General features: G+C 34.3%; 4 protein-coding genes across 5 annotated transcripts; 3 read left to right on the top strand and 1 right to left on the bottom strand.

Moving 5' to 3' along the window:
- The first annotated feature begins 867 nt into the window (after positions 1-867).
- LOC120174141 (histidine--tRNA ligase, cytoplasmic-like) lies at positions 868-10607 on the top strand. Its single transcript, XM_039181103.1, has 7 exons — positions 868-1885; positions 2120-2299; positions 2484-2741; positions 3118-3252; positions 3487-3774; positions 9308-9442; positions 10216-10607. Exons 1-7 carry the CDS (start codon positions 959-961, stop codon positions 10513-10515), a joined length of 2223 nt encoding a protein of 740 aa, XP_039037034.1. The 5' UTR covers positions 868-958; the 3' UTR covers positions 10516-10607.
- Positions 10608-13477: 2870 nt separating this feature from the next.
- On the bottom strand, positions 13478-17192 carry LOC120174090 (26S proteasome non-ATPase regulatory subunit 12 homolog A). 2 transcript variants are annotated; one of them, XM_039181064.1, is made up of 11 exons: positions 17101-17192; positions 16780-16977; positions 16079-16186; positions 15893-15997; positions 15756-15812; positions 15448-15644; positions 14627-14726; positions 14442-14554; positions 14182-14335; positions 14019-14096; positions 13478-13878 (listed from the first exon to the last, which is right to left on the bottom strand). In XM_039181064.1, exons 1-11 carry the CDS (start codon positions 17101-17103, stop codon positions 13660-13662), a joined length of 1332 nt encoding a protein of 443 aa, XP_039036995.1. In that variant the 5' UTR covers positions 17104-17192; the 3' UTR covers positions 13478-13659. The 2 variants fall into 2 exon arrangements, with proteins under 2 accessions (XP_039036995.1, XP_039036994.1); XM_039181063.1 differs by having other exon boundaries at positions 17095-17146.
- A 2309-nt stretch (positions 17193-19501) lies between these two features.
- LOC120174082 (alcohol dehydrogenase-like 6) lies at positions 19502-23247 on the top strand. Its single transcript, XM_039181055.1, is given in 11 exon segments — positions 19502-19631; positions 19718-19854; positions 19968-20005; positions 20262-20554; positions 20557-20583; positions 20823-20905; positions 20978-21053; positions 21139-21200; positions 21278-21373; positions 21479-21640; positions 23123-23247. Coding segments are annotated over 11 exon segments (1134 nt in total). The 5' UTR covers positions 19502-19588; the 3' UTR covers positions 23240-23247.
- A 1633-nt stretch (positions 23248-24880) lies between these two features.
- LOC120174122 (DNA-binding protein RHL1-like) lies at positions 24881-25508 on the top strand. The gene is made up of 2 exons (XM_039181085.1): positions 24881-25248; positions 25350-25508. Exons 1-2 carry the CDS (start codon positions 24928-24930, stop codon positions 25482-25484), a joined length of 456 nt encoding a protein of 151 aa, XP_039037016.1. The 5' UTR covers positions 24881-24927; the 3' UTR covers positions 25485-25508.

Here is a 25508-nt window from a genome sequence, read left to right as displayed (position 1 = left end):
TTATTATTTTTTTTTATTTTTCCTTATTTTTATTTTTCCTTTGAATTATTATTTTATTATTTTTCATTTTTATTCCTTTTCATATTTATTTATTTATTTTTTTGTGTCTAACATTTTTTTTACTCTTTTTTTAGACAAAGTTCAATTGATCAAATGTAAGTAATTCGAACTGGGTTTTTAAATTTTAATTTAAGTTTTCAAATTTTACAATTAAAGACAACCGACGAATTAATTGGTACTGAAAGGGCGGTTCAAGGGTGATAATCCTTCCTTGAACGTAACCGACTCTCGAGCCCGACACGTTTCTAGTAAAACGCGAATAATGTAAGATAGTGTCCGACCCACCTAAATTCATTTTAAAATGGTCGGTGGCGACTCCAATTCATTTAATCCAAGTCGAAGCTTAATTCCGAGTCCAACTGAAAGACTGTCACGACACTATACAAACGCAAGTCGAATTAGATTACAACAACAAATTTATAGAGACCTCGTCACTCCAAAGAAAAAGAAAAATTCTTCTAAAGGTACTTCCTTTCCTATCGTGGAATTGCATGCTTTTCATTAGACATTATTAGCTTAGATAATATCTATATGATTCGTTATAAGCAAATTCCATAATAAAAACGCACCACCTCAAAACATCTCATGTATATTTAATTTACATATAATATTAATTTAATTTTATAAATATTTATTTTTAAAAAATACAAATATATTATTTAACATGATTTTTTTCCTGTCAGACAAAAATTTAGTATTAAGTTTAAAACTTTAATAAATGCATATTCGTATTTCTACAAATAAAGAAGAAAAAACCCAGCAAAGGCTAGAACCCTAGAGATAAATAAAACGCCAACAGCTATTTTGCAGGCATCACAACATCCATATCCGCCGTTATTTAACATTTCGCTTTCTCAAAAATCCGACTGTCGTGGGCGGACACCGAGGCGGATCCGCTATGTCATCGTTTTTCGAATCATGCAAGCTCATAGACCAATGCTCCTCAGCTCTATCCACCGTCGCCGTGGCAGTTGCCGCCCTCTCCTGTGAGGCCGCAAGGGCTAACTTATCAGCTTTCGACTTGACCGATCCCGGCGATGGATCTGTCGCCAAAGACGACATCGGAGTTTCTAGCGACATCAAAGTCTTACTTAACGGTTCCAAATTGGCAATTAGTTCTAATAAAGGTGATGATAAAGTTAACACTGATTCATTTTCTAAGATACTTGTTGTTTATGGAAATGTGAGGGAAGCGGTTAAGAGTTTGCATTCTGTTATTCGGGTGGTTGCGAATTCGAGCCTGAAGTTAGGGGGGAAAGTTTTGCATCTGTGCTTTGAGTTGAGGAATTTAGGGGAGAGTAGTTTGGAAAGAGTGAGATTGAATTTGGGTTCAATTAGCATCGAGGGTTTAAAGGGTATTTTTGAAAAGGACTGTTTAAGTGAGGAAAGTTTGAGAAATGGACTCAAATTGGCGGTGGACGCCGAGCTGGAGAAAGATTATGTTAAGTTGGTGAAGGATGTGGATTTGGTTTTGGGGATTGTGTGGAAAATTGTTGCATGGGAGGCTGTTACTGCGTTTTTTGTGCTTGAAGGCGATGAGGCTTTGAATGAGAAGAATGGTGGAAAAGGAGGAGAGGCTGACGGAGGGAATGTGAAAGCTGAAAAGAGGAAGAAGAAGAAGAAGGTTTTGCTGGGGAGGGGAACAAATTTAATTGTGGAGATGATTAAGGATAGGTTGATGAGTAAGGGGGACGGTTTAGAGAAAATAGTCGTGGAATTCTTATCCATTTTAGATCCAAAAAGTCCAGATTTTGATGGTCTGTTGAAGAAGGTGAAGGAGATTTTGGAGAGCAATGAAAGTAGGAGAATCCCCAAGACCCCTAAGGTAAAAGGCGGAAAAATGACTCTTGTAATGTTTCCTATTAGCTTCAGTCATAATTTGTTGAAAATATTGTTTAAAAACTAAAAGTAGGAAATAGGGAAGTTGCGTCTTGGTTGGTTTATCTTCATTGATATTATAAAATTAAGCAAAGAGAAAAAAAGAGTCTACATCATTATAATGCTATAATCTTATGCCTTATTCTTCAGTAGCGTGATTAAGTTCCTCTGGTTATTGTAGGGTACTCGGGATTTTGCAAAAGAACAAATGGCGATAAGAAAGAAAGCATTTTCTATTATAACAAAGGTTTTTGAGAGGCATTGTGCCACTGCCCTAGATACTCCTGCTTTTGAATTGAAGGAGACTCTTACCGGAAAATATGGAGAGGATTCAAAGTTGATTTATGATCTTGCAGACCAGGTTAGTAAGCACTGATCCATTAGAATGAAGTCGTATTTTCTTTTGTGCATTTTCCTTTTATTTAGATTTCCCCCCTTTTTGATCAGCAACCTGGAAATTTGTTTATTATGGATTATTTATCAAGAGAAGTGAATGTATGGTTTATTAAGTTTTAGCTCCGACTTTTTGTTATATTTGCTTACAGGGTGGAGAGCTTTGTTCTTTACGATATGACTTAACAGTTCCATTTTCTCGGTACGTGGCCATGAATGGTCTCACTTCATTTAAGAGATACCACATAGATAAAGTTTGGAGGAGGGATAACCCATCTAAAGGGAGATATCGAGAATTTTATCAATGTGATTTTGATATTGCTGGTCAATATGAAAAGATGGGACCAGACTTCGAGGTTGTAAGAATTTTGTCTGAAGTACTCAATGCACTAAACATTGGAGATTTTGAGGTAAATGTCATTTTCTATTCCCTGTCAACATGGCATGTTCAGTTTCTTGATGATAAATTGTTAATTAGTGTCTTGTGTCTATTGATTTTGAGACTAAACTAACTATTTAGGCAGATGTACCTGTATGGATTGTTATACCTAAATTTAACATTTTGGATTTTTCTACTAAAAAGCATAATAGCAAGTTGGCTATATTTGGTGTTTCATTTTTACAATTTCTGTACAGTTGATGTAGCATAAGCATTCATTCCCACTAGTTTGTGCAAGGTCATGATGTCAAAGGCATTTTTTGGCATTATATTTTTTGCTTTTATTCCAAAGACTGCTTGATTTGCTTTCCAAATTGGTTCATTTCGTTTCTATTTGATTTTGACAGATAAAATTGAATCACCGAAAGTTACTCGATGGAGTGCTGGAAATCTGTGGTGTGCCACCTGCAAAATTTAGAACTATTTGTTCCAGCATTGACAAGTTAGACAAACAATCCTTTGAACAAGTTAAAAAGGAAATGGTAAGGACTGAAGCCTCTATCTAGTAGCTAAAGCTATTGGAAAAACAGTGTAAATATACCACTGTTCAATTATTTATCATGACGTGTGAACTTATATCATGCAACTGTTCCTTTGATTCTTCTTATTTTGTGGAAAAATTATTTGTGTTGCATCTCTTTATTTTTTAGTTAGTATTGTCTTACATGTTTCAGTGGTTTCAATTTGAATGATTATATTCAATTAATACTTGCTAGGTGGAAGAAAAGGGGCTATCTGTTGAGACAGCAGATAAAATTGGCACTTTTGTGAAGATAAGAGGACCTCCTCTGGAATTATTGTCAAAGATTATGGGAGGAGCCGAGGGTAGTGAGCTTCTTAAACACAATGCTTCCAAAGAGGCATTAGATGACTTGTCACTTCTATTTGATGCTTTGGATAAATCAAGGTGCATAGACAAAGTGGTATTTGATTTGAGTCTTGCCAGAGGTCTTGATTATTATACTGGAGTCATATTTGAAGCTGTTTTCAAAGGAGTTGTGCAGGTAATTATTTTTTTTTGCCTGAGGGTTATGAATTCTATTAATATCTATTTTTTACGCTTCTGCATCTAAACTTTAAAAAGAAAAGAAAAAAATTACATGTTTAAGAGTTTTATGTGGATCTAACCATAATAATCAAGTTTGAACCTTTATGTGAACATTCAGATATCAATAGTGAAGGTCAAAAGTCAAAGGAATGATTTCCTAACCAGAAGTTCATCCTTTTTTCTTTGGAATTACATATAAGATCTTCCCCCTTCTCTGCTTCCTAGTGTCAAAAAGTAGATTCGTAATTAAGGAAGATTATGTTATTAACTAAGATCTTGTAAATAGTCTTACAATACCTAACTTTAAGGGATTTAATCCTTACCTAGAATAGGCTACTTTCCTAGCATAGGAGTTTCCTAAGATAAGTTATTGTTTGTGTATATAACCGTGTACCTTCTCTATGAAAAATATAAGTGAATCAGTCCATTTTTGACATGGTATCAGAGCCTATATAAGCTCTTTTTCAGTCACCATTTTTCCTTTCTAGCATCCCCTTGTCTTAAAACCCTTTTTTAAGTGTGAAGTGTTGACATGGTTGAAGTAGTCGACACTAGCAGTGCTGAAACTACTCAAGAAATCACAATGAATGAAGGAAATTACTCTAGTTCAACGGGAGATTTGCAGAACATACAATCAGCCTATAGGTTGAATGGAAAATTTTTACCTTAAGTGGTCTCAACTAGTTCAAACCTTCCTAAAGGGGAGACGAAAGTTAAGCCATCTACATGGGTCTGGACCTGAAGTGGGAGACCCTAGGTTCGACGCTTGGGATGAACAAGATTCCCTGGTAATGTCCTGGTTATGGAATTCCATGATTCCAGAAATCAAAGATACGTGCATGATCCTTAACACAACCCAAGAAATATGGGAGGCAGTAAAACAAATCTACTCAAAGGTTTGAGATGCAGCTCAGATCTATGAGATTAAGACTAAGATATCGTCTACTAAGCAAGGAAACAGATCGATCACATAGTATTCCAACTTGTTACATAACTTGTGGCAAGAAATAGATCACTATCAGTGTATCCAAATGAAATGCAACGAAGATGCAGCCATTTTGAAAAGGTTTGTAGAAAAAGATCGAATCTTTGATTTTCTTGTTGGGCTAAATATTGAGTTTGATGCAGTAAGAGTCCAAATTCTTGGAAAGGAGGATCTACCCTCACTAAATGAAGTAATTGCAATCATACGTGCTGAGGAAGGAAGAAGAGGAGTGATGATCGAAAACGGTTAAGTGGAGAGTTCAGCCCTGGTCACAAGGACTGTAACCAAGAAGAAATCAGGTCTAGAACATATTATGAATGAAGATAATATGCAGACAACATCAACAAATAAGGACTCCCTATGGTGCACCTACTGTAAGAAGCCCCGCCATAAACAACAAATAGGAATTTCTCAGAGAAAGGAGGACCATCAAAGGGGCAAGGATGTGCATATGCAACGAAACAACTTGCTGAAGATCCTCAAGAACAGCCTGATGAATTCAACAGAGAAGAGATTGAAAAACTTAAGAACCTACTAGGATCTCTGGAAAAACCCTCCCCAACTGGTACTTGTAGTCTGGTTTTCTCAGGTATATCCTCTTCTCAAAACTCTAAATCCTCGGATATACCTATCCAAAGCTCTTGGGCAATTGACTTAGGGGTTATAGACCATAACGGTGGCTGGACAAGGGGATATTATCATAAGTGAAACCCTCACCCTAAAAGACGTTCTTCATGTTCCTAAATTGTTCACTAACCTTATTTCGATCCAAAAAATTACCAAAGACACTAACTGTTGTGTTCTCTTCCATCCCAACCAATGAATCTTTCAGGAACTAAAGTCGAGGAGGATGATTGGACTTGTTAAAGAAGTCAACGGTCTATTTTATCTTGAAGACCCCGACGGACAAGTTAGTTCCCTGAGTTCCTCACTATTATCTGTTATGTCAGAATCCCAAATAAATAAAGATCAAATATGGTTTCATCATCTTCGCCTTGGTCATCCCTCCTTTAAAGTAATAAAGCTCATGTTTCCTTCTCTGTATAAAAATTTAAATGTTGAAAATTTTCATTGTGACGTCTGTGAACTAGCAAAACACAAGTGCACTTCCTTTCCAGTAAGCAATAAAAGAACTCCCAACCCTTTTAATCTAATCCATAGTGACATTTGGGGGCCATCCACTATCTTAAATATATCAGGGCTTGTTGGTTTGTATCCTTTATTGACGATTGTAGAAGAGTATCTTGGGTATTTCTCCTAAAATAAAAATCAGATGTAAGCTCTGTCTTTAAGACCTTCTATACCATGATCAAAACCCAATTTGGGGCTGAAATAAAAAGATTTCGATTCGATAATGCCAGAGATTACCTCAACCAGATTTTCTCCCCTTATTTTCAAGAAAAAGGTATTATACACGAGTCCTCTTGTGTTAATACACCCCAACAGAACAGAGTAGCTGAGAGGAAATTTGGTCGTATCCTTACTGTCACTAGAGCACTCTTGTTCCAAAGAAACGTTCCTAAACACTATTGGGAGAAGTTGTTTTAACAACTACCTATATGATAAACAGGTTACCTACAAAAGTCCTTGATTTCCAAAGTCCCATTCAAACCCTATTCAAGTTCTTTCCAAACTTCAATGCCTTCACTAATCTTAAGCCCAAGATATTTGGTTGTGTTGCTTTTTTCCATATACACTCTCAAAACAGGGGAAAACTTGATGCAAGAGCGCTAAAATGTCTTTGTGGGCTATTCCTCTACCCAAAAGGGATACAAATGCTATTACCCGCCTACAAGAAAATATTTCATTTCTACAGATGTTACCTTTGTAGAACAGGAAAACTACTTCACTTGTCCTTATCTTCTTGGGGAGATTTCTTCTAAAGAAGATAAGGAAAAAGATCTATTCCTTATCCAGTCAGTTCTTGACCTTTTTTCAGCCACCCCAGCCACTCCGAGCAGCCAGTCGCCAGTTTACCAGCCAGATACTCCCACAAAAACTCCCACAAACATTCCCAAAAATTCTACTTAACCTTTTCCTAATACATCTCAGCAAAGGGCTCAGGATACTACACTGGCCTACTTGAGGAGAAAGGCACCAATGCAGGTTCAATCATCCTCTTCTCTTATACAAAATGAGGTAATTCTGAACTTGTATTTGATCAAAATATTGTTACTGAAAAATTTTGATGAACCTATTGATCAGAGGGATTTCAAATTTCTTGTTGCAATTAGGAAAAGGAAAAATGCTTGCACAAAAAACCCTAGGTACTTGTTCATGTCTTACGAGAATTTATCCCATAACAACAAGACTTTCCATGCTAGCCTAAACACCATTACCATTCCTAAAGATGTATCCGAGGCTTTAGAAGATGAGAATTGGAAGAATGCAATGCAGGTTGAGATGGAAGCTCTTGAGAAGAACATGACATGGGACTTGGTAACATTGTCAGAAAGGAAGAAGACAGTGGGATGTAAATGGGTATTTACAGTGAAGTACAAATTAAATGGTTCCCTAAAGGTACAAAACAAGGTTGGTGGCCAAGGGGTACTCTCAAACGTATGAGACGTTTGCTCCAGTTGCCAAGATGAACACTGTGAGAATTCTGTTGTCTTTAGTTGCCAATCAAGGGTGGAAGCTCCAACAATTTGATATTAAAAATGCCTTCTTGCATGGAGACCTTTAAGAGGAAGTATACATGGATGTTCCATCAGGTTTCAGTTCAAGCAATAAGCAAGTAGTATGCAAGTTAAAAAGGCACTGTATGGACTGAAACAGTCCCCAAGAGCCCAGTTTGGTAGGTTTGCCAAGGTGTTGTTAAAGTTGGGTTATAAGCAAAGTTAAGGTGATCACACCTTATTTGTGAAACACTTATATTCTGGGGGAGTGACTATCCTATTAATCTATGTAGATATTATAGTTACAGGGGATGACTTGAAAGGAATGGATGACTTAAACAAGTATATGGTGATGGAGTTCAAAGTCAAGGAGCTAGGCAATTTAAAATATTTCCTTGGAATTGAAGTAGCACATTCTCAACAAGGAATCTTCATATCTCAACAAAAATATACCCTAGACTTGTTGGAGGAAACGTGCAAATTGGGATGCAAACCGACAAAGACACCAATAGAAGCTAACCATAAACTTGGTGATGCAACAAAAGGTATAGCAGTTGACAGAGGCTCCTATCAAAGGCTAGTAGGAAAAGTCATATATTTGTCACACACCAGACCAGACATTGCCTATGCAGTTGGGGTTGTGAGTCAATTTATGCACAATCCTAAAGACTCACACTTGAGGGATGTTAATCAAATCCTACAATACTTAAAGGGCACACCAGGAAAAGGAATATTTTTTATAAAGGGGGGAAATTTAACTCTAGAAGCTTATACTAATGCTGACTATGCAGGGTTCATAGTGGATAGAAGGTCAACCTCAGGGTATTGCTCCTTTTTGGGGGGAAACCTTGTGACTTGGAGAAGCAAAAAACAGAACATGGTGGCTAGATCAAGTGCAGAAGCTAAGTTCAGGGAAATGGCACTTGGGATTTGTGAGTTATTATGGTTGAAAATTATCCTGGAAGACTTGAAGATCAAGTGGGAAGGCTCGATGAAATTATATTGTGATAATAAGTCAACCATCAACATAGCACATAACCCAATTCAACATGATAGGACGAAGCACATTGAAGTGGACAGGCATTTCATAAAGGAAAAACTCGACAGTGGGTTAATTTGTATGCCTTATGTGTCTACTGGAGATCAAATTGCAAATATACTTGCCAAGGGGTTACCTGGAAAGTATTTTCATAAACTGGCAAGCAAGCTGAAAATGGAAGATATTCATTCAGCTTGAGGGGGAGTGTCAGCAAATAAATTCCTAATTTAGGAAGATTATGTTATTAACTAGGATCTTGTAAATAGTCTCACAATCCCTAACTTTAAGGGATTTAATTCTTATCTAGAATAGGCTACTTTCCTAGCATAGGAGTTTCCTAAGATAAGTTACTGTTTGTGTATATAACCGTGTACCTTCTCTATGAAAAATATAAGTGAATCAATCCATTTTCGACACCCAGTCTAGGGTGATGGTGACTCTACTTTCTATTCCACAGCAATGGTACGGAACCGCATAGATACTGTCATAATTTATGTGTGCACTCACTTCATCAACTTAGGATTAAGGCCATGGAAAATAAAACCTACAAATAGGTCCTCAAAAATAAAAGAAACAGAAGTCACCGAGTACTTCCATTACCTAGATTTTCTCTGGAGTAAACATTTTTCCAGTACTTGCAAGAATGTCTCCATCATTAGACCTTTTGAGCATGTAACTAATTGAAATGCTATGGAAAGACAAGCAATGGGATGATATCATATCATCACTCTGCTTCGCCATTCATCCTGAAAATATGATACATGCATTCATTGATGCAATGGCATACTCTTCTTTATTTTGTTGGTTATATTTAGTTCCTTGATGATATGGTTGACCTATTTTTCAGGTTGGTTCAATTGGTGCCGGTGGACGTTATGACAATCTGATTGGAAATTTTGGCACAAAGCAGGTTCCTGCTGTTGGCATGAGCCTTGGAATTGAGCGAGTATTGACTATAATGGAAGAGAAAGCACAGAACCAGGTGATTTTTATTCCTAACATGTTTACGATATATCCGTTGAATCTATCCTGTTATGTTGTCATTTTTCTGAACCATTTGAACAACTCTTAATCAAGTTGACTTCTTGCTGATTGAGAGTGGTGCTAAAAAATTGTTTTTAGTTTGCAGTCTACTCCGGATTTGTGTTCCTCTTGGCCTTTATTATATGATAGACAAATTTGTCAGTGGTCCATGTCAAGGCTGTCTTTCCCTACTGTCTGCATTTTTTGCATTTTCATTTTGCTTATTGTTAAATGAATATTTATGATAATTCCTTCTAAATTCATAATATGGTAACCTGAAGTTGTAATTCAGCTGTAACCGTGTTAAATGGTATCCAAAACAGAACAACTGTCATACATTACATCTTATTTTAGTAAATATTGATTATGGGTAAATAGTTGTCTTGATATCATTTCACTGTAATAGTTGTCTACCTGGGATTTGTTCCTCTTGGCCGTGATTATGGAGTAAATAGTTGTCTCGATTATATTTCGTAGTAATATTGTTTGTGTTACTCATCTGACATCCTTGTATGATTACATATTTGAAAACGAGTATTGAGGTACAATCCTCCACACACATGAAAGACTTGGAAAAAAATGGAGCATGCTTAAGTTAGACTAATACCTGAATTCGACACTTTCTCCGAGCCCAAGTAACATAGTTGATTATAATAACTACTTTAATTTCTACCCCTGCTCCACGTTTTCGTTTACTTTTTGTGTGATGTACTTTGGGGATGGGACTTGCAGGCAGTCCGAGCCACAGAAACCCAAGTATTGGTGGCTGTTCTGGGGGATAAACTCAGTGTGGCAGCAGAGCTGGTGAGCGAGCTTTGGGACGTAGACATCAAAGCAGAGTACAAGGTTCACAAAAAGGTGATGAAGCACATTGAGTATGCAATAGACTCAAAGATCCCCTGGATGATCATCGTGGGGGAGCGAGAGCTGAATGAAGGCATTTTAAAACTGAAGAACATCGAAACCACGAATGAGGAAGTGATTCCCAGAAGTGAACTTGTTGAGGAACTACAGAAGCGGTTGTGCCCATGAAAAGGGGTCTCATTGCTCAATCATTCCATTCTAACACAGGTACATTCTCAGTATTGTCTCAACATACAATATGGCTTTAGCAATTGTTGTATTGGGAATAGATTTGGCAGTGCTCTGTGTGTGTTTTTCTTTAAATCCATAATTATATTTAAGGTTCTATATATTTTGTTTAAATTTTGCAACATTAATTGTTCTTCTCATACAGGCTTTTGAGATATAAAATTTGATTTATTCGGTTTGGTCGAAAGAATCTATTGCTGTCCCCTAATAATCAATATTTACTAAAATAAGATGTAATGTATGGTGAGTTCAAAAAGAATTGATTTAGTCGAATTGACGAGTTCTATTTTGTCATTCAAGTTTTATTAAAAAAAATTGAGTTAAGCTTTTAGTGTATGCTAAAATTTAATTGTAATTATTTATAATATTATGGTAAAAATTAAATTTTAATTTAAATGACTCTAATGGTATATAGATTGATTTTAATTTATGTTTATATTCTTTTTACAGGTGTAACTAAGATTTACAATATTATTTGATAAATTAAATGTAATTTAAAATTATAAAATATAGATTTAAATGTATCGTTGTCCCCTAAACCATGTACTTTGTATTAAGTTGTCTCCCAAAGTGTTTTTGGAAACATTCTACCCTTTCTTTGTATCATATATTGGTTTCAACGCTTTGTGGTTGGGATTTAGGTACAACTTGTGAAGTGATTGGTGGTCAAGTGCGGTGTTTTGGTAAGGAGGCTTAATGCATTTAGTTAGCATCCATAGTTTCGATAAAAAAAAATCGATTCCTTTCAATATCTTTTAATTGAATGCCATTTTCTTATAATTAAAACCATGTATTTTTTTTTGGGGGGGGGGAAAGGACACGCCGTCCTTTGCCATTAAATTCCATCTCTCATACCTCGGAAGGCACCAAAAACTAAGTACCCCATTGGTTGCTTCCTTGTATTTAGATGGCTAAATTACACAAATGATCACTAATGTTCGAGTAATTTTTTATGTTTCCCACTAAAATTTTAAAAATAACAAATTGATCATTAATATTTTCATTATTGCAGTAACAGAATGATGATGTGGAGAATTAGTTGATTTGTTTGACATCATTTGACCGTGTTCATTACTCAAAATCACCTTTTCTCTTGCCTCTTTACTCTTTTCGTGCCTCTCTTTCTTCTCTCTCTGAAATCATTGTATGAATGGTTGCACTAACTTCTTCCGTCTTTAAAGTCTAAACTCATTGGAGACATGTTTCTCCTTCCACGTTACTGATGTTCGAGTAAGGTTGCACACTCCATGCTTCTCCCTTCTTCCAATCGAAATAGAACCACGAAAAGTGTTGGTTTTATTTAAAGCTCCAAACTCACTGGCTTTAATAGATAAAAGTCAGGTTAATTTATCTTGTTTCTAGTTTTATCGTCCCACATATAGATGAATCTATTGCCACATGAATCGTTGGCCGACCTCCAAACGTTCGCAATTTGCAGGTTCTAGCAAGGTTTGAAGGCTTCCCTAAAACTGGAAGCAACAATGACAGCGTCGGCTCTTTACTTGATTTAGAATGAATGGTAACTGAACTACAAAACATGAAGATTGAACTTTCTTTAACCCAGCTTTTTGAGAAGATTGAACCTTACTTCGATAAGGTATCATTTTGCTTTTGAATTGACACATGAGACTGTAATACAGTTCTCATAAATTGGCATTAATACTGATTATTACTTAAACGAATAAAAAAGGAAATAGACTCTCTGGAGCGAACCAAGGGTGAAGAAACCAAGAAATTAAAGACCCACAACATCGATTTCGACTTATTATTGTACGAATCAAAGAAGCAATGGTTGATGTTTCCTCCAACTGCATGGAGTTCATACTCAAGGTAACTCGAACCCAGACTACAATGTCATTCATGTAACTCTATTTCTCCATTCTCAACCAAATTTAAATTCTGTTTTTCACTTAATTAAGGAGAGAAGAGAAGCATAGTTAAAAGTGTTATCATTGCACTTCAAATATGCTCAAATTTAAGTAAATGGACAAAATTTCAAATATACAAATATTGCAGGGACTGAAAGTCTGAAAGCATAGTTAAACCCAAAGAATTGCAGGTAGTAGCTCCAATTCCTCCAAAGCCTAAATGAATTGATTGATTTGCTAAAAAGAAACGGCACCAATGGATGAAACATGCCAAATATAAACACGTAAAACTAAATGATTCCTTTGAACATGATAATGGCAATGAGCAACATACAACTAAATGAAATGAGTCATTTTGGCTTAGAAAGTCAACCCAAAATCTTCGTCCTCGAGGGGAAGAAGTGTAAACAAAATGAAGTGCCCAAATCAAGTCGAAAACTCCAAACAATATCCATTCGAGAAGGTTGTTGCTCACTTGCTCAGATTATGCAAGTCCAATTCCTTCGATCAATAATCTCTCATCCTCCAAAGCTATAACCGGGGGACTAATCTCTCGTCCACCAAAGCTATAGCTGGGGGACTTGACATGGCTACTGTTTCACCCTTACTGAACGTCAACAACGAGAGGGGGGAAAACATATCTCCAACGAGTTTAGACTTTAGAGATGGAAGAAGTGACTACAACCATTCATATAGTGATTTTAGAGAGAAATAAGAGAGAGTAAAGAGAGGAGAAACGGTGAGTTGAGCAATGAACATGATCAAATGATGTCAAACAAGTCAACTACCGCACCACATAAGCATTCATTACTGCAGTAATGACTATTAACGACAAGAGACTAATTTGTTATAAACCTATCACGTTAGTGACCAATTTGTTACTTTTGAAACTTTAATAGAATAAACAAAAACTTACTAAAAACATTAGTGACCATTTTGTGTAGTTTACCCCTTTTTTATATTTATCCTTCAGAAAATTACCATGTCTCCCTTCAAGTTTTTGACACACTGCAGCATTGAGTTACTCCCACGCATGAAAATCATCTGCTTTACTTGCCACTACAAGTGTGATGAAATACACTACCAAGCAATACGAAAGAAGCGAATTTGTCCATGATAATATGAATAATCCCACTGCTACAAAAGCAACCACCATCTAGATTTCCAGCTTTTACCAAATTTCAGTTACAGAAAGGCAACCGCCTACGGTTCATTTTCATATTTTCAGCGCAGCTTTGTGAACCATGGTTTCTCTGTGTATTTGGTGGCAGCTCTTCTCCACAAGATCGAGGAGTTTCTCCAAGTTCACAGCCCACGAGTTGAGAATTTCATTGCTATCTTTTGCTACCTGGAAGCACACTATTCCCATCGGTCGGTCGATCTTCGCCACCATTGCCTTGGCTACAACCATTTCCGAAAGATGCTTCTCAGCTTCCTGTATTTGAAATATCACTTCACTAATTACCTTGGATATAGCTTTCCGGAATATGGATCTATCTTTTGTTTTTTATATTTCCAAACAAAGTCATAGGTATCTACCAACAAGATTTCTCGAGGAAAAAAAAGGGAGCGAACCTGGACAGTGAGGCACAACAACTCCGCTAGTCTCTTCAATGTAATCCTTGAGTAGTACTTTGAAACAACAAGGATATTCTGAAAAGCATCAAATTGGTTTCAAGCGAGAAATGGTAAAGAAATTAATCAGTGAATAGATATTTATGACGAGTGACAAATTTACATGTTCAATAATTCTCATTTTCAGATCTTCTGCAGCTTTGTCACCCAAAGAGCCTCCAAACATGTTCTTCTCACTCTCGAATTCATCTTTATATAAATTCCAGAAGGACGTCCACTGGATAACCTCCATTGTAATAAACTGTTTCAACAGCAACCTATAACAGAAGATTAAACAAAAGAGGTCATCAGATATAATACATTTAAAAATAACCTATCTAGCGCTCAGAACATCCACAAGTACTAAATTCATCAAGGACATACTTAAATTTTGGAATCTCCGACAGATTCTTATCCTCCAATGTGGCATTAAGAAGGCTTGACTGCATTGGATCATGTGGGGCAAGTATTAAGTACCAACAGATTTTTCTCAAGACCTGCAAGTTAAACTATATGCATGAGAATAGCTCAACAGAACTTGGAAGGAGACATATTGAGATGTGCTCTACCGGTATCCACTGAGATGGATCCTCCCTGATGGATGGAATCTCATATATTGCCTTATAGCAACGGCAAATTTCAAGGTAGTCATTGTTATGAAAATAATACCTACAGATATAAGGAAACCTTATTAATCCATCAATGTAGCAGCAGAGAAGATAATTCATGAAATTCATTTCACATCCAATCACTTTAGAGTTCATTGGATCTTTAGCGTTAAGTAAAGATGGTTGCTATTTCTTCCTAAGTTGCTTAACTATAATGGTAAGTCAGTTCAGCTACAAAAGCCAAGGAACTACGATTCTCATTCTCACAACCAATAAAAATTGAGAATTTCAAGGATCTTGTTTCCAAATTTCAAGTAACTGTAGCTTCTAATCTTTCTTGCATTAATTTATCTCCCGAATTAAATTTCCAGAAAGATTTAGATCTCTAGCCACGAAACTGTAGGGGAAAAAACTTTCTCATCACCTTGAAACATATGGAACATACCTTCCAACATATAATATATCTGAAGTAACAACCTACTGAAAGAAAATATGCACCACCTGCTTTTGCAGATGCCATCCTTGAAAGAAATAAAAGGTTAAGCAAATCTAACTTGAGGGCTTTTCCATTAATGAAAGCAACTTAATTGAGAATTCCCTAACAATCAATTTATACAATAATCAAATTGCCAACGCAACTAAAACACATTCAGATTGCTTGGAAATTGTATCAGGAATTTAATAAGACAACTAGAAAAACAATATTATCAAAACACAATTAAAAAGATCACACAAAAAGTTGGGAATAAAAATATGGATGCTAGAGAGAAGAAGCCAAATACTGTATCATCAGTTCATAGTAGATATGCTTCAACTCCAATAGTGAAGGTATATCAGCAGGAGGCTCCTCTACTACATTGTCACCTTCCTTGGGTTTCTTCTTCTCCTTAGAGGAATCAACATCAAATACTCTAGGACTAATCTTCCTCGACAGAATTTGAGCACGAACATAATCCTGACGATCTAAGCAAAGGCGAACCTGCAAAGTTTAATTATTGACAGGGTGACAAGTAATATTGCAATCTTAATTTAAAAGATACATTCATATTAAAAACAATTAAGGGTCATGATCGAAATAAGATGCTCATACTTGTTCAAGAATGAAGGCAATTTTCTCAGTTTTTGCCATGGCACCAAATGTTTCCACCTCCAGATCAAACAAATCAAATATTAGAAAAGGGGGATTAATAGAAAAGAAGGTATCAACTTATTACAAAGGAAGCTTACTGCAACTTCCTGCATTAAATCTGCAGCTTCCGCAATAAGGCCCTGTTCCTCTTTAATCTTTGCAAGTCTCCTGATCAATCTTGCTCTCTCAATTTCAACAAAAATCTACAGAGTAAAGATATTTGTTTAGACAAAATGTTGAACACCAGATAAAAAGAAGGCTCATTGTCAGAGTCAGACACTTACCTTTCCAGCAGACACACTGTTCAGGGTCTTGATAAGCTCTATCCGAGTTTCAAGATCCGGTGTCTGATCAATGTATTGCATTGCTTGCTGAACCATCGCAGTCACAGCCTGCAGAGCAGAAAAATAAACAGTATTTTAAGTGATAATCTTGATTAATCATAACCTCCCACAAAATGTTTCGATAATCGGTAAAAAAACTTTAACAATGATATGAAACATTCTCAACCAAATGGCTGATGCCTTTCAGACAAAACTAGTCTACATAACTAAAAGGAGTGCTAAAAAAAACTAAATTAAGGAACTCAATCACAAGGATAAGATCAAAACTTCACTAAACAATTTGGTTCGGTTAAGGCTTTCATCTGTGATTAGATTTTATTTGATGGGTCAAACTACAAAAGAAACAACAACAAAAATAGAAACTCTAATTCTGACTAACCTGAATAGAATAGAATCATAAATTTTAACACAGGGCAAGAGTGAACTTAAACCAAATTTAACTACGAAATGCCAAATATTATAACTACCAAATACGTATAAATCTCTAAAAAATGCTCAGACTATAAGCACGTCCACTTGCAATGAGCGAATTAGATTCAGCCCACAATGAAACGTTAACCCTAAACCTAAATACCCAAAACACGAAGCGGTCAAAACAATAATTGAATCCAGTGAAGAGGAAACATCAAAACACTTGTTACCTGCTTAAGTTGACCCCGTTTCTTGGACAAGTTAACGATCTGCTCATTGAGAGATTTCCAATCCTTAGCTTCAAAGCAAAGCTGCAAAATCTCGGTGACCGCTTTCTTGGTGGCGGCCACATCGCCAGCCAACCTCATCTGCTTTTCAACATTCAGAAGCTGTTCGATAGCTGCCTCCAGATTCACATTTTTACCCTCCTGCAAATCCCCAAAAACAAAAAGAATCAGTGAAGGCTTGAAGAATCATAAGGGTGGAGATATTTCAGATCTGAAATGAGAAAAGAAAAGGTATTACAGTTGATAAAAGAAATGAAGTTTTACCATAGCTTTAGCATTCAGATGACAAAACCTAGCAGAGCCTAAAGGAGAAGACCAACTGTGATGTTTCTTTTGGTGAAAGAAGAAATAAATAAGAATTGCATAAAGCCGTACCGAGGAGCCAAGTTTAAACCGGGTTTTGGTTTTTAAAATCAAGAAAAAAACCGGTTCTCGTTCTGTTCCTTTCTTTTCGCTCAAGAAAATAAACCAAGTATTCTCGTTAAGCTTGTATGTGGGCCGGCCCCATTTAAAAAATTTCTTTAGACCCGTGAAGTAGGATAAATAGAAGTTTATTTTACGATATAAAGTATTTTTTACAGTGTTTATGGAACTCATCACGTCGAAGTGATGAATTATAATAAAAAATATTTTTATTAAAACTCGTCACTGAATTCTAATAAAATATAATTTTGTATTAAAGTTATCACATTAAGGTAAAAGATTTGAATAAAAATATTTTTAATTAAAATTCGTTACTTGAGCTTTGGCCCTCATCATATTTTTTTAATTTAGTAAATTACAAAAATTATACTATGTTTTAAAGATAACAACCATCCTTTAATTATTGAAGTAATTTGATTTATATGTTGGTCATATTTTCTAATTATTCTATTCCATATGGTAGAAAATGTTATTTTCTTAAATAATATTAAAAAGGATTAATTATATGTATGATCATTTAACTATTTTTTTAGTTTGACTATCAATTTTTTTAATTTTAACAATAAGATCACTTAACTATTTAAATAATATCTATTAAACCACTCGTAAAATTAAAAAAATTATTACAATTATATATTTGGTCCTCAATACTTATATATACTATTAATTTGGTTCTAATTTTAATTTAAATCAATAAATTAACTTTTTAAGTTACTAACAACATGTGCCATCTTTTGATTGAAGGGTTAATCTATTGAATTAAATTAAAATTAAAACTAAATTGATATGATGTATAAGTATTGAGAATTAAATATATAATTATATTAATTTTGTTAACTGTAAAATTAATACTTTTATTAAATGTTAAGGGTATGTGACTTGATTGACATCATTTAAATAATTTAGTGGTTTGATTAATAAAGTTAAAAGATTAATAGTCAAAGTAAAAAAATAATAGTTAAGTGATGATAATTGTTTAACTTTTAAAATATTATTTTTATAAATAATTATTAGGGTAAATTACACGGGTGACCACCAAACTATAGTCGTAAACCATTTTGACCGCCAATGTTTGGAAATGATCAAACAAACCACTGAACTATTTATATAGTTCATTCAAGCCACTATCTGTTAATTTTTAACGGATATGATGATGTGACAATTAATAAAATTAGCGTAATTATTTATTTGATCCTTGATATTACATTCTATCAATTTAATCACTATTTTAATTCAATTAAATAAATTTAATCGTCCAATCCAAAAGTACCACGTGTCACTATACAATTGAAAGATGAATTTAATTAATTTTAATATTTTAATTAAATAATTTTTCTACGGAAAGGGAAAACAAACTAAACTTACAAAGCAGCTTGTTAAAGAATCCCTAAGCAAGCCTTTGCCACTAAGACAAACTACGTATTTGGTTCAAAATTGTACAACATTTTATATATAGTGTTCAAGGTTATTTCACACATATATATATATTAAATTATTAAAACAAATATAATAAATAAATTATATTTTACATAAATTTAAATTATAGTTAATGTAAAACATAAAAAATAAAAATGAGTTTAATATTTTTAATTAATTATTTTCTAAAATTATTTTTTAAATAATAATATATAAATTGTATTAAAATTATTTAAATAATATAAATAATAAAATAAAAATAATTTAAATAAAAATATTAAACTTATTTTCATTTTTAGTCTTAAATTAACTATAATTTAATATATGTAAAATATAAATTATTTATTAGATTTGTTTTAATAATTTAATATATTAATATATGTGTGTGTGTGCGCGTATGTGTAATAACCTTGAGCACAATATATAAAATGTTGTGCAATTTTGAAACAAATAGGTAGATTGGAGGATTAAATTTATTTAATTGAATTAAAATGTTGATTAGTTGATAAAATGTGTGAATATCAAGGACCAAATATATAATCTTGACAATTTTATTAACTGCCACGTCATCACATCCGTTAAAAATTAACGTTCAGTGGCTTGAATGAACTATTTAAATAGTTGAGTGGTCTATTTGATCATTTCCAAAAGTTGGTGGTCCAATGGTTTATGACCATAGTTCGGTGGTCACCTGTGTAATTTACCCTAATTATTAAAAATGTTGTATTTAGTTAATAATGCTAAAAGGAAAAGAAAATCAAAAGCATAAGACAGTAGAAACAATGGGGATTGAACAACCAAGTCTAATTTAACAGCTCTTTTCCACCACCTACTTTAATTTCTTCATTTTCTTTTCTCCCTTGTTTAAACCAAAGAAGACACAAACAGTTGAAAACTTGAAACCAAGCAGAAAATGTCCTCCTCCATTGATCATCCCAAAAACATCACCTGCAAAGGTACCTCTTTCACACCCATCTTTCATTTCTTCAATGTGGGCATTTACGTTTTGCATTTTTATTGATTTTTTTCCCTTTAATGAAAGCAATGGTTGCATGGGAAGCTGGAAAAGATCTGGTGATGGAGGAAGTAGAAGTGAGCCCACCTCAGCCTCATGAAATCAGGGTCAAAGTTGTTTGCACCTCTCTTTGCCGCACCGATATCACTGCTTGGGAATCTCAGGTGCTTTTGATTAACCAATTTAGTAGATTCCTGCACAATGAGTGAGAATGGTATACCATTAAGAGCTCCAAATATAATCAAATCTGTGTACTAAAAGTTCTACCTGATTGCAGGCTATATTTACTCGGATATTCGGCCATGAAGCATCAGGGTCGGTTAAGCACCCTTTCTGGTTTCAAGTGTTCTTTAAGTCCCTTTAGTTATTTGAACCTCTATCTGTTCGAGAAAATGTTGAAGAGAACTAGTTAAACCCGCGATTAAGATTTTGTATATACTACGGATTATTGATATCGTTGTTGTTTTTGGCATTACTTTTCTTTATGTTTTATGTTAATTGTCATAAATGGTCATTACACAGTTGAAAAGAGAAATGGGGGTTGAAGTTTATTGTTGCTGTTTTTTTGTAGGATTGTTGAGAGTGTGGGCGAGGGAGTGACCGAATTTGTGAAGGGAGACAATGTGCTTACGGTATTCACAGGAGAATGCAAGGCTTGCAAGCATTGTGAATCTGGAAAGAGTAACATGTGCCAAGTCTTAGGCCTGGAAAGAAGAGGCGTGATGCACAGTGATCAACGTACACGGTTCTCAATTAAAGGGAAACCTGTTTATCATTTCTGTGCAGTTTCGAGTTTCAGTGAATATACGGTCGTACACTCTGGATGTGCCGTCAAAATCAGTCTGCAGACACCTCTGGAAAAAATATCCTACTTAGTTGTGGTGTAGCTGCTGGTATTGCAGAACATACTGTTCAACTCTTTTAATCTCGACTTTTTGATGATGAAGTAGTAAGAGTGTATGGTGAAGCCTTTATGAACACCTAATGGTTGATTGAAAGTACTAAAATATTCAGTTTATGAGTTACTTTAGCTAGCTCATACATTCTCGAGCGTTATATGTTAGTCTCATTCAGATGTATTCACAAGAATCAGAACCGTAGTTTACGACACCTGACAGTCCTATGGTTTTAGGTCTTGGTGCAGCTTGGAATGTTGCTGATATATCTAAAGGATCAACTCTGGTGATCTTTGGACTCTGAACCGTAGGCCTCGCTGTAAGTATAAGTTGAGTGTTTCAGGAAAAGCCCAGTGCTGTAATGGTATTATTAATATGCTTGTGTGATTAGGTTGCTCAAGGTGCCAAGCTTAGGGGAGCATCTCAGATAATTGGTGTTGATATAAATCCTGAAAAGCATGAAAAAGGTAAAGATCAATATTGCATCTCTGATTTTCAGGCTTCTTGAACCTGTTGTAAATTCTCTAAAACAATATACTATTACGGTTGCAGAAAAGGCTTTTGGAGTCACCGACTTCTTGAATCCAAACGACTATGAAGAACCTATTCAACAGGTATCCATTCAATTGATTACAAAAATCAGTTGGTATGTTTCTTTTCAATATCCTACTCGTTTTTCCGAAAATTTCAGGTTATCAAGCGAATATCTGGTGGAGGAACAGATTACTCCTTTGAATGCATAGGCAATACCGGAATGGTAACGACCGCACTGCAATCATGCTGCGAAGTAATTTCTGAACTTATTATGATTTGCCAATACTTCTCTCTTTTAAAAAAAGATTTTGTTCATCAAAATGAAAACTCACTTGTTCTTTGTTTTCCATTCCAATAGGGATGGGGTTTAACGGTCACACTCGGTGTGCCAAAAGTGAAACCCGAAATAGCATCTCACTATTCAGCATTTCTTTCTGGAAAAACATTGAAAGGGTCCCTACTTGGGGGATGGAAACCTAAATCTGATCTTCCTTCATTAGTGGACATGTACATGAACCAGGTAAAATTTCCTTAACGGCTTCTAGATTTATTCAGTCATTACAAATACCATTATGTTGTTTTTTTAGTTGATATTTTGGACAGTGTAATCCTTTGGGTTCTAAATCATCATACAGCTATATCGTATAATATCTTATTATTTCATATCTACTTATTAAACATTAGGCTTGTAAATGAACCAAACGTTCAGCGAACTGTTCGTGAACCGTTCGGCGGGAAGTTCGTTTATTTATTAAACGAACGAGCATGAACAAGATTTTTTGTTCGTTTAATTAAATGAACGAACATGAACAGAGGGCTCGTTCGTTCATTTACGTTTGTGAATATTCAATAATATGTTCGTTTACTTTCATTCGTTTATGTTTGTTCATTTATGTTTAGCCCTGTCTCTCCAGACCCATTTAAAATTCAAGGCCCAATAAATTTGAATTTGATACCCATTAATACTTTAAAATTCAATTAATTTTAAAATACAAATAAAAAACCCAAAACAATTAAACAAATTAACTATGAAGTTGCAACTTATCCTAATGAATTTTATGTGATTTTTGTTGTTGTGGTTTATGTTCGTTTACTTTTATTTATTGTGTTCGTTTACGTTATTTCATTTGTGTTCATTTACGTTAATTTATTGTGTTCGTTTATGTTCGTTCATTTGTGTCCGTTTACATTTAAATGAACGAACATGAACAAGCTACATTCCTTAACGAACAAACACGAACAAGAAATTTTTTGTTCATTTATGTTCGTGTCCATTCATGTTCGGCGTCCGTTCATTTGTTCGGTTAAAGTTAAACGAACGAACATGAACATACCCTTGTTTGTGTTCGTTCGGTTCGTTTACAGGCCTATTAAACATTAGATATATTGTGTATGCTTAGGGTTATTAGTTACTTTTAGAGTTTGAATCTAGGGCTGTAGATAAAGTTTTACTTGCAAGTTTAGTTACTTTGCTTACAAGAAGTCTATATAAATAAGATGTAGGTTTTACAATCAAGACAATTATATTAAAGTCCAAATCAACTGACTAATTGAAATGAAATTGAGCAAGTATATTTGTCTGGTTGTTCATGCTGTTTATTTTTATTTTCTCATATTTCCTTGAGTTATGGGTTCTAGACCTACTAGAAGCAGTCCGTTTCTCCTAGAGTCCCCTTCTCCTCCCTCCAAGTAGAATTGATATTAGCTTTAGAATTTATCAAAAAATGAATTGAAATTTATAACGGAACTCGTGATTTGGACTAAAGAAAAGGCAAGTCTCGGGGTGTTTTACCATAAACCTTGACTTCCCTGGTTGTGAACCTGTAGAACATTGAACAAGCTAACTTTCTTAACCTATTGACAATATACATACATTCTACGGACGCAAATGTTTGAACTTAGGACTTTCAAGAAGAACAACTCCTCTCTACCTCTGATGTCACCTGATGGGTTCTATTAAATGTTAATTTAATTATGTAATATTTGATTATTGTTCTCACAGGAAATCCAGGTTGACGAGTTCATCACGCATAATCTTCCATTTGAAGACATCAACAGAGCTTTCAGTCTGATGAGAGAAGGAAAATGCTTGCGGTGTGTCATTCACATGCCTAATTAGTTTCCCATCACTATGCAAGCAAACATGATATGTGATTAGATAGATGCATGTTAAACCTGCCTTAGTGTATTTTCTTGTCGTGATCTCATAAGAGTTATTTTATATGATAATAAATTTTAACATTCGTACAATTATTATTTTTTTGTCAACTTTTTTAATATTATGTCCCATAATCTAATAAAGTTTTAATGGGCACATTCTTATAAAAGTAATATTTGTTCAGAATACTTTTTAATCATTGAATTACGGCTATTATTGATAAAAAAAATATTAGGAATTTTAACCATCAAAACAGAAAGTAACTCATCACTGTTTAACGGAACACAAAAATATTATTGATAAAAACAAGTTAAAGAATATAGGCTTAATATAAAAGTAAGTGCCTAAACTATACTTAAAATTAATTTTTGATGCTTAAAAATATTTTTTTAAAAAATAGACAACACAAGTCACTTAACGGTTTTTTTAACAGTACATACCTAAAAGTGTAATAAAGAAAATTTTAGACACATATATTTAACGAAAAAAATCTTTAGATACCAAAATATTTTTCAAATCATTTTGACAGTTATTTTTGTATTAAGCCCAGAATATATAAAATCCAAATCAAACTATTATTAGATTTTTTTTTTTTGTTTCTATAGTAACACTGGAAATTCGAGGATATGGTTCTCTAGGTGTCGTTGAATACAGTTTCATCATTAGAATTGGCATCTTTACTGACTTCAAACATAATTATTCTTATGAGATGAATTACTATTTTTATGAATGATCATCCATAAATATTAAAATATTAAAACATTAAAATTTCAAATAAATTTTTTCATTAATTTTATCACATTATTAAAAAGTAATTTTTTTTAAAAAATAATTTAATTGATGTTGATCCAATAACTTCATTATTATATTTCTTAGATTCAGTTTGACAATGCTTCTCGCAATAGAAAAATGATTTCCTACTCAATAAGTAATGTCAAACGCTTAAAATTGATTAAAAATTATGGTAATTTTTAACATAATCTTAAAAGCTCAAATTTCTAACTTTTGTTGTAGAAAATCACTGTTGAGGTAAAATTATAATTTTATCCTCAATTATTATCATATAATATTTAAAATAAATATTTTATCTTTTCAAAAATTATTTTTTAAACATTAATATCAGACAATTAAATTTTATTTATTATTTTGATAAATTCTAAATCTAGAGAGGAGATAAAAGGGAGACTGAGAGAAATAGGGTAAATCTAGTTGATCTAGAAGACTAGACCCAGAGAATATGAGAGAATAAAGATGAATAATTTGACCAATTATTCTAATATATTTACTAAAAACAATTAAATTTTAAACTATATTTTTTAAAAATAGTTTAAAATTGTTTTTTTTAAATTAAAATTGATTTTAAAAAATAATACAAAATTGATTCATAAAAAGTTAAAAGTTCAAGTGAAAAAAAAAACCGAAATGAAAAATTAGACAAAGTTAGAGGATAAAAAGGTCATTTTAAGCAGTGTACGAGTATCCGGATAGTGTGGGAAACTGGGAATGTAAGAAATTAAAGCAAAATAAAGAAGCAAGGAGCAGGCTGAAAAAGAAAACAGAAAAAAGGAAAAACAATCGGATTTTCCCGCCTCCCACGCGATTACCACTTGAAATCGCACACATTTTCAGATCTGAAAATAAAAATAAAAATGGTGAGAGCCTCCTCCTCTTCGAAAAAGCCACTGGTTGCTGAAACCCCAGAAGCCACTGAACGGAAAAGACTGAAGAAATTAGCTCTGAAGAACCACTTACTCTCCGAGACACCGGTCGCCCCCAAATCATTTTCTCCCCTCAGCCCATCCAAGCAAGTCATCAAGCACCACGGAAAAGATATCCTCAGAAAATCTCAAAGGAAAAACCGTTTCCTCTTCTCTTTCCCTGGTCTCCTTGCTCCCATCTCTGGTGGCAAGATCGGCGACCTCAAGGACTTGGGATCAGAAAACCCTATCCTCTACCTTGATTTCCCCCAGGTTTCAAAACCTTAATTCAATTCAATCCCAAATCTTCTTTGAGTTGTTTAATGTAATGGAATCGAATCTAATAATAATTGCAACTTGTTTGGGTTTTTTAGGGCCAAATGAAGCTATTTGGGACCATTGTGTATCCCAAGAATAGGTATTTGAGTTTGATGTTCTCTCGCGGTGGAAAGAATGTTATGTGTGAGGATTATTTTGACAACATGGTCCGTACTTTTCTTATGCTTTAGGATTTATCGCTCAACCAGTGTCGT

This window comes from Hibiscus syriacus, unplaced genomic scaffold, assembly GCF_006381635.1.
Source record: "Hibiscus syriacus cultivar Baekdansim isolate YM2019G1 unplaced genomic scaffold, ASM638163v2 tig00112000_pilon, whole genome shotgun sequence".
Lineage (NCBI taxonomy): Eukaryota > Viridiplantae > Streptophyta > Magnoliopsida > Malvales > Malvaceae > Hibiscus > Hibiscus syriacus.
Note: the sequence above shows the minus strand (reverse complement) of the source record. Positions and strands in the feature narration are given on the sequence as shown.

Coding starts and splice junctions, on each gene's coding strand:
- LOC120174141 (XM_039181103.1), top strand. CDS start 959: ATGTCATCGTTTTTCGAATCATGCAAGCTCATAGACCAATGCTCCTCA. Junction 2,742..3,117: donor TAAACATTGGAGATTTTGAG/GTAAATGTCATT, acceptor TGATTTTGACAG/ATAAAATTGAATCACCGAAA. Junction 3,775..9,307: donor TTTTCAAAGGAGTTGTGCAG/GTAATTATTTTT, acceptor CCTATTTTTCAG/GTTGGTTCAATTGGTGCCGG.
- LOC120174090 (XM_039181063.1), bottom strand. Junction 16,187..16,779: donor AACGGGGTCAACTTAAGCAG/GTAACAAGTGTT, acceptor TCTGCTCTGCAG/GCTGTGACTGCGATGGTTCA. Junction 14,555..14,626: donor ATCCATCTCAGTGGATACCG/GTAGAGCACATC, acceptor TTTAACTTGCAG/GTCTTGAGAAAAATCTGTTG.
- LOC120174122 (XM_039181085.1), top strand. CDS start 24,928: ATGGTGAGAGCCTCCTCCTCTTCGAAAAAGCCACTGGTTGCTGAAACC. Junction 25,249..25,349: donor TCTACCTTGATTTCCCCCAG/GTTTCAAAACCT, acceptor TGGGTTTTTTAG/GGCCAAATGAAGCTATTTGG.